The 8,779-nt window shown below is 39.6% G+C and overlaps 1 protein-coding gene across 1 annotated transcript in view; it reads right to left on the reverse strand.

Moving 5' to 3' along the window:
• Positions 1-8,564, reverse strand: part of med13a (mediator complex subunit 13a) — a 73,955-nt gene extending 65,391 nt beyond the window's left edge. Inside the window, exon 1 of the mRNA XM_056397052.1 lies at positions 7,960-8,564. Within this exon, the coding sequence (XP_056253027.1) occupies positions 7,960-8,025 (66 nt within the window). The 5' untranslated portion in view covers positions 8,026-8,564. The remainder of the gene's footprint in view (positions 1-7,959) is intronic.
• Between the last annotated feature and the right edge of the window lie 215 nt (positions 8,565-8,779).

Consider the following 8,779-nt stretch of genomic DNA (forward strand, 5'->3'; position numbering starts at 1 on the left):
TAGCATCTCAGAGTAAACCTGTGCTGAGCAGCCCCTAAAAAATTGGGACAACTGTTTGTTTCTGCAAAGAACTGCATACTTATGCTTCTGGTACTTTCAATATCACCATGAACAACATGTTGGAAACACAAATAGGAAAAAAAGTAATGCTAGTAAATGTGGTCTCACCACCTTAATCCTCATTATTGGTGAGTGCTGGGGGTGTGTGTGTGCTTTGCCTTTCTATAAACACTGTCTGGCTTTTATAGAGAGAACAAAACACACAGGAAAAAGCCTCACAGGCAGTAAATCACTGGCGGGGTTATTAAGTGTTAAAGCAGGAGCATTACACTCCACCGGTAGCTACCACTGCTGCTTATCAGCTAAGCACCAACTGACCCATGTCTACCTAGACACATGCATGCACACAAACACTAACTACCACAAAACACACACACACAATGCCTTAAGGCAGACATTCCCATTTCAGCTGGCAATCTCGGTCCTTTATCTATCCTTGTAGACATTTCAAGTAATCTGTGCGAACATGGACTGCTCATTTTCATGCCGTTTAGTCCTATTTCATTCAGGCTGAGTTGGCAAGCTGTCCCTCTGTATATTCAACCAATTAATCCATTACAATTCAGGGGATATCTTAACTCAAGTGCAGATGCGCTGAGCCTGAACAAGTGATTACCCGTGGTTGTGGCGAAGCGGTGGTCTTTCGCCTGGCTAGGGATAAGCTGGGAGATTTGTGGAGTTATTTGTGATGGTGTGTGGTGAGGGTTGGGGTAGGCTGGGGACTGTCAAAACAGAGCATTGTGTGGCGTCAGCTGGAGCAGAGCTGGATCACAACAACAAGTTAGCAAGCCGTAAGAAGCAGTGACTTCATACGGGTCGACAAATGATTTTCAAAAAAAAACTTGATTAGAAATTGTTTTGACTACATTTATCTGAGGTAACACTGCAGCGGTATACAGGCTGAACTGTTATTCCACAATTAAGTTACCACTATGGGCTTCATCAATAATCAGAAAGCATGTATTTAAATTGGACTCTGAGAGAAAATTGGGTCTGGAAAGCATATAAAGGCCCATGGTTGCATTATAGTGTCAACATAACTTAACACAAAAGTTGTCTGGTTCAAAACATCACGATCTCCGAAGAACAACCTGCCTTGTAAGGATTTCAAAAGCTGCTACACATGCGAAGGACAAGTATTAAGGTGCAAGTAGCAGAGTTTGGTCTGTGTGTAACGGCAGAGCTGCAGCAGTCAGGCTTCTCCTTCCTGCTGGAGTGTGAGAAGCACTACATTACACCTGCGTCTTGCTCGGAAACATCTGTGCACGCAATGCAAAGGGAGGGTGGGGACAACGGTTAACTGTGAAACCAGATCATAAGCAGCACAGATAAGCAATTAGCACAGGAACACCACCATCATCTTACTGACCATGGCCGGTCCCCAGTGGCATTATGTGTTTCACTGTATGAAAGGTTTTGTTCATGAGTACCCTACAGATTTTATTATAGGCCTCTTCCCTTCATAGATATTGGTTTCACACTTTTAGACACGATTATGTGCTGCACTCAGACAGCCAGGCATCACGCTGGTCACAGGGCACTGATCCGTTGTTTTGAATTACATAACTTGTATTCAAATGATTGTTTCGGTAACTACTGCTAACTAGCGGTTACAGTAACTATTTTTTCATTATCCAAATGTGCTGGCATTGTCTGAAATAACCCTTATGAATTCATGTTTTAGGTTAACCCCAAGTCTCATAAGTAAACCTAACTGTAACCAAGGACAACTTAATACAATACAGATACATAATCATTGCTCTTACAGGCCACATCCAACACAGCAGTGAATAAAAGTGAATACAGTTACAACATAATTCCTTTACATTGTATTATTGCTGTAGTAGAGTGCATTATCTTGTTTTGCATCAGCATTAAGTCTTACTAAAAACCTTTTCAGGTTTCAGACTTGATGTATGTAATATATATATATATATATATATATATATATATATACACACACACACACACACACACACACACACACACGCACACACACACACACACACACACACACAGAGGGTTTTAAGGCATTTATTCCTAAATATCCTACTGTACTTTAATCTGTGTAAAAGTTACAAAGAAGAACAAAAGAATATAAGTAAATACATACAGCTCTCCATCCTACCTAATTAAGCAGTTACAATCTGAACAATTACACCTTTAATTGATTTGTGGATCAAATAAAATATAAACTGATGACAACCTGGATTAAGTCTTAAGTGTTCTTAAGTGTAAATAATTTTTAGTAGTAGAAGAAATAATAAAAACATTTGCTGGTTACAGACTCTCACCTGACAAATGATGTATTTTATGTATTAAAAAGGCAACACTGAGTCATGTGTGGTCATGAAAGGGTTAAATTGTTTAATTAAGAGTCAGCCTGAAATCAGATGACTTCTAAAATGGCACGCAGAGAAAACACTTGCATGCTTCTTGTTATTATCTATAGTGACTGCAGTACAACTGCACACGCAGGGAAAAGTGAGCCGACCGACTCCATCCTGTGGGGCACTGAAACTTTGACCTGGTTCATTTCTGAAGTTTGGCTTCTGTAGTAGCACTCGCAGCTAAAATACTGATTAATGCTGCTGCAGCACTGTTAATGTGTGAATGAAATACAACAGCCTACAAGAGCAGAAGGCCTGAGTCTTCACCTTACAGAGCTATTCATAACCCTTTTGTGACTGGTTCTGTTACTACCAGAATATTTTCATCTATGGTGCAGTTTCTCTGCCAAGTAGGCAGCTGAATATATTATGAATCTCTCATTTACAATATATACCTTACCAAAAACTCTTCACTATAGCAACTGTGGTATACAGGGGGAAGTATAACCAAAGGCTTTGTGTTACTGTCAATAAGCAATTATCCCCAGTAATAAATGACTCTCTGCATGTTTATTACATGTTTATTACTCTAAATCTATATCTGACCAGCCTTCATCCTCAATACCAAACTTTATCAACAGCCACTTCAATTTATTATTATTACACTGCAATTAATGATCACAGCAGATGCAGCACTCACAATACTTATCTAAACTTATCAACCATTTGATGAACTGAAAAACAATCTGCTTTGATAGGTGCACAACACTTACAATATTTACTCTAATCTACTCTTAAATCATATGCTGCCAAAAGGAGTAAAAGAGCATATGAACAATACTGATCATGAACTTTGTCTCTGAACAAGATGCTGCCACTGACTCGCTTCAAATGTGTTGGGAACATGACATGGGTGAACACCTAACCACAGCTCAATGGGTAGTTTGAAAACTACAACACAAGTCTCAAATGGTGTGAGGTCTAAAATAATCCAATCTATAATTTTACACAGAGCTCATTTGGCACCACGTTGAATAAAGAAAATGAATCAGACAGTATCAGACAGGTGCATCGCTAGCTGGAAGTTGGTACACTCATGCACATGTTATGGCTTTGTCCTGATGTAATGAGGTTTTGGTTGGATATAATTAATTGCCTGTCATTAAGGGTAAATGTACAGATTCCTTATTGCCTGGTTACATGTTCACTTGGAAGAGAACTTGTGGGTGTAACAAAAGCAAATACAGTGCCTCATTACACCTGAATTTTTGGCAGTGAATAGGATAGGATCTTAATGAGTTGGAAAACACAGAAAAAGGACTGTTACCGTATGGATAACTGGCTCAGAGAATACATGGACTCATTAGCAATGGAGCAAGCAGCGTTTGCCCTCCAACAAAATCAAGATGAACAAAGTCATTTGTATATCGTATATAGAGACATGTATACTACACAAGGAGGAAGAGCTGCAGTAACAGACATATGGATATAAAGTTGTCTCCAGATGTGGCTGGACTACACTGAAGAGAAGAGTGCTGCAAAAGTTTAAGTGTAATGACAATTTATGCAGTGCATAATGTTGACCATCTGCAGCATGGAGTTAAAAGGCAATCGCTGACATTTAGAGCCGTCTTTTCTCTTCTGCATTGATTGGAAGTTAGACAGCACTTCAACAAAAACACTTCCAGTGAGCTGCTGAGCTCAATACTGTGTGGATGTGGTGACAAGTTGGACTTAACATGGAACCAAAGGGAAACTTAATAAACAGTTTTTATGTCACTATACTGACTTTTGAGTGGGTTGGTCTTACCCCATACACACATAGACAATAACCACAACACTGGTGAGAAAAGTGATAAGTGAGGTCCTGACACAGCTTTATAGCTAAGTGAGTTTGTTTAAACCTGCTGAGCTTCTTTGCGAGAATCAGACGAAACGTCTGTAGTCAGTTTCAAAGAAACGAGTCTCTTCCAGCGAAATTTCAACCAGAATCTGTTTTGTTTACACAGGAAATGAGCCAAGTATTTGCACTTCTGATTCATAATAGATGTAACTAATAAAGACTGATTAAAATGAAATAGAAACTGTTTATGCAATCAATGATTCTGCAAACAATATAATAAAAACAAGTGTCCCTATTGAAATACTTAAAGTTTATCTTTATATTTGCAAAGTGATGATATGATGAAGGTTTGTGTAGCACTGCTGAGTGGCAGTGGTCTGGCTTTGAAACATAAGAAAAGACTGTATTTTAAGAAATAGCTGCCTTACAGATGACTAACAACACAATGCATCTTGTACAACTTCATCATAATAGAACACTACATTCACTATGTAGCTGAATGCTGTATAAGTTTTACACATGATTTTAAAGGCTTTTACTTCTTAAACAAGCAATGTCTATATTTGCATTGATGTGCCATAGGGTCTATTATTTAGGAATAAAGATGGTGTTAAATTGCATTTACAATAGCATTCAGAAGTTACTACTTACATACATCACCCTGCTTATAGTTTTTATCCGTTTTGTTTTTGTTGTCATGATTGTCTTAATCAGATTTGACACAGAATGTGTGTGATTGTGTATTGAGCAAACTGCGGGCTGTATCTTATCCCTGCTACAGAAAAGGATATTTACTTCTGTCCTTAAATACTCTGAATTTGAAGAGGCAGAACTGAATAGCCTCTCTGTCAAAGACTAGACACATCAGTACTTCACTCCTCTCCTCATCAACAATAAAAAAAGAGACAGACTGCTCTATCAAGGATAAATGTGCCTTCTGCAGTTGTTCTGTCTGTCCTTTCAAAATAAATTAGAGGCAGCCTGTGTGCAAAAACAGAGGGTGCCAAGGATATCTATGTATTTCCTTCCAACTTGTGTTCCACATGCAGGCTGTGTGAATGAATGTGCCCAACACACTTTGTGCACTGCTATGAATCTGCACAGTTATTCCCTCTTTCTGTGTCTTAGAAAATGCTCAGGTATGTGAGCAACTGCTTATAAAATGTCCTGGCAGGACGAGCAATACGGGTCATTAAAAGTTTTAGCTTTCATATGCCAAAGCCAAAAATCACACTGCTGCTGTTGGAGGGAATCTAAGGCCAAAGACACTGGATATGGGCAATAAGTTTTCCTGAGGTGATGCGTACTTGAGGGGTTACGACCCCTGATTTTGCCAGCTGCTCACCTTCCCTCTGGCCACTTAGGGCTCTGGGTCTCAGCAGGGAACACTGTGTTCAAACAGCTGCCTTCCTGCCTTTCAAGATATGAGGAAAGCAACAGGTGAAGCTGTTCAAATCAGATGTTGCAGATGCTTCTCCTCCACCGAGTCGCTGTCTTTTCCTGTCTGTCACCTCTCTCCTTCAGTTTACCCTGTCATGGCAAACATGAAACACACGTGTGCCTTTGCATTTTTGGTTGAGGAGAATGCAAATTCAATAAGTTTCATTTAAGCTAGTTTATACATAGTTCTTGTTCATTTATTGTAAGCCTCATTCAATGCTATCGCCAGACAGGGGAACAGATAAAATAACATTACTCTCCAAGTTAATTCCAACAAGTCCACTTTAAAATATATTAAAAAAAAGTATGCAACAAGTAGTATCTTACTCCAGAGAAGATTATCCACTGAAAAACGAAAGGGGGGGGGGGTTGCCACAATGTGTTCACATTCTTTCACCATAAAACCACAAAGTGGAGTCTGTTCAGTGAGTGAGTCATAACAGCAGTGGTGTTATGCTTAGTCTCACTGTGCAGGAAAATGTCAGCCAGACAGGCACAGCACCACAACTACCAGCCACTACCTCGCCTGTCCACTGTAGCCAACACTGCCTTCAAGTGCTGTCGTAAACATTGTAATTACAAGTTCAGCACACACAATCGACCCAAAGAGTAGTATTGAGAGAGTGAGGATTTTCTGCAATGAAATGTTAGCTTCAGGGGGGCGGACAGCTTGGAAGCAGTGTCAGTTTGTGATGCAAAGAAGTGTACTATTTCACTGTATCGTTATTATACTAGATTCTATGTCAATATCACTATTAATGCATTTTTACCCACACTCCTCATTAACAAATTAATCTACAGTCTACGCACTTTGTGGTCGTATACGTCTGCCACTGAACCGCAAATTGAATCATTTAATCTATTAAAAAAAAAAAAAAAAAACTTTTTTTAAGTGTTACCTCTCAGCATTTGACAAATCATATCAACAACTTCCAACTCTGGATGCAAGATGTTAAAGTGAGCACACAAAGGTAGCATTACAGTCCTGGGCTAACCTATAAGTGAAACTGTAGTTAAGCCTGCTGACAAGCCAATTAACTGCAACAACAAACACACTCAGACCATGTTCCTGATTATCCTGCCAGAGGAGGGACTGTACACTCAAACAATGCCTTTACGCTGGCTGTAGTGGCAACGCCTGTGGACTATTCGCTCACTGTACTATTTATCTCAGAGGGGATTTAAATAATACCAGTGAACATCAAGCCAGTAGCAGCATAACCACAACTATTTAGGGTAAAGTCAACTACCCACAACTGACAAAATGATATGATGAAAAAGAAATTCAATGACTGACAAACAGGTTAACGCATCACACACTTCCTCCCAATTTATACTGTAGCTTGTAGTAACAGAAAGTACAGCTGAGATATGCAGCTACCTAGATGTTTGCAATGCCCAGGTATGCATGCCAGAGATTATATAAATCAGCCTGGGGCCTGTGCCCTAGTTGGTGTGAATACTAGCAAATGAAGTCCAAGGAGATTGAGCCACTGACAAACAAGATGATGACATATTAACGCTTGCAAAATATTGTTAACCCAAACAATCTTGTTAATGTTTGTTGCTAAAAAGAGCTTTCTAGGCAAGACATGAGGGGAGGGGGTGCTTTTATCAACAAGCTGTGCAAGTTCGGCATTGACATTCGTTCATCCACGAGTTGTCAGTGTTATGCACAAAAAACTATACTCAGCAGCAAATGCACCATGTTTTCCCAGTCTCAGTGATTTAACTTAAAGCTGCAAACTGAAGTGCATGAAGTGTTTGGTTTGCCGGGCACCACTTGATAAAACATAGTGGAAATGTAATGAGAACAAGATAGCAAGTTTCTAATAAACAAGGTGTTGAGGTATAGGGGAGAAAGTGCTACAACAAGTAACTCACTGGGAAACACAGTCGAGCTTCTGGCAGTAAAATGCACAACATTTATTTCCGTGCTAACAGGCGATATGTTGCTATGTCTGTCCTGTGATATGTAGTAAGTGAAGCTTAACAAGCGAGTGGCGTTAACCTCGAGTGTTTTGGTTTGCGAAAAGAAAAATGAAAATTTAGTAGAAATGAGGTGTTGCAATAGACAGGCTGTTACAACTAAGTGACAAAGTGTTGAAAGAAGGGGACATGATAACATTAGCGGAGTGGGATACCTTGTCCTGAAAAGATGTCAGCTCGACAGGGCCGTAAGCCTAGCTAAGCTACTATCAACTGATGCCTCTGTGGCTAACGTTAGCTTAGCCCCTGTTCAGCTAGTTAAAAATGGCTGCTTTCCTTTAGTTTTAAATCTCTTACCAGACAGAATAGATTGGAATGGCAATCCTCCAAGCTGGCCCCGTTTGGTACAAAACAAGAACTCATCCTTCTTCACTGTGAGATCCAACGCTCCATCATTTCACTTCCCGGGAAATAAAGAACAATTTGCGGATTTGTATTTTCTATGATGTGCAGGCTTAATCAACGAGAAATATTTTTTGTAACATTTGGCTGGAGGATAGTTAATTCAACAACCTTCCGATTGCAGTTCCCCCGCTGGAGCTAAAAGCGGATAAAAGAGACTGTGTGGTCTTTAAGTCGACATCTCAAAAGCACACAGTAAAAACAAATTTAAGGAAGCGACAAATGTTCATAAAACAAAAAGAAAAGGAGAGCAAAGAAGCAACTCTCCCCCTCCCCCTTAGCCCTAAAACGGTCTCTGCTTAAAAAAATAAAAACGTCCTGTCTTACTCCTCCTTCGCAAAATTTAGTCTAAAAACGAAATACATCCTGTAAAAACCTCTCGAAATATGCCATCGGCCTATATTTTAACGATTATTTCGATCATTTTTTTCAGCCTCGGTTCCTGTTGGTTTCCATTTGAATTCATGGATTCCTTTCTTTAATGGCGGCCACAGGGACAACTCTGCCTTCCACAGCCTATTGGCTCATTCGTGGTCAAAGCTTTGTCAAGCTAGCCGAAGACAGACATACACACATCAGACAACAGGTAACTTTTCCGGCAAAGTAAACGTACAGGATTATTTTTTATTCAATATCATGGATATTACTATAAATACAGCCTTCGGAAGAACTAAAGTTGCCATTCATATTTAATTACTGAATAATATATTTGCTT

This window comes from Seriola aureovittata, chromosome 15 (assembly GCF_021018895.1).
Source record: "Seriola aureovittata isolate HTS-2021-v1 ecotype China chromosome 15, ASM2101889v1, whole genome shotgun sequence".
Classification (NCBI taxonomy): Eukaryota; Metazoa; Chordata; class Actinopteri; order Carangiformes; family Carangidae; genus Seriola; species Seriola aureovittata.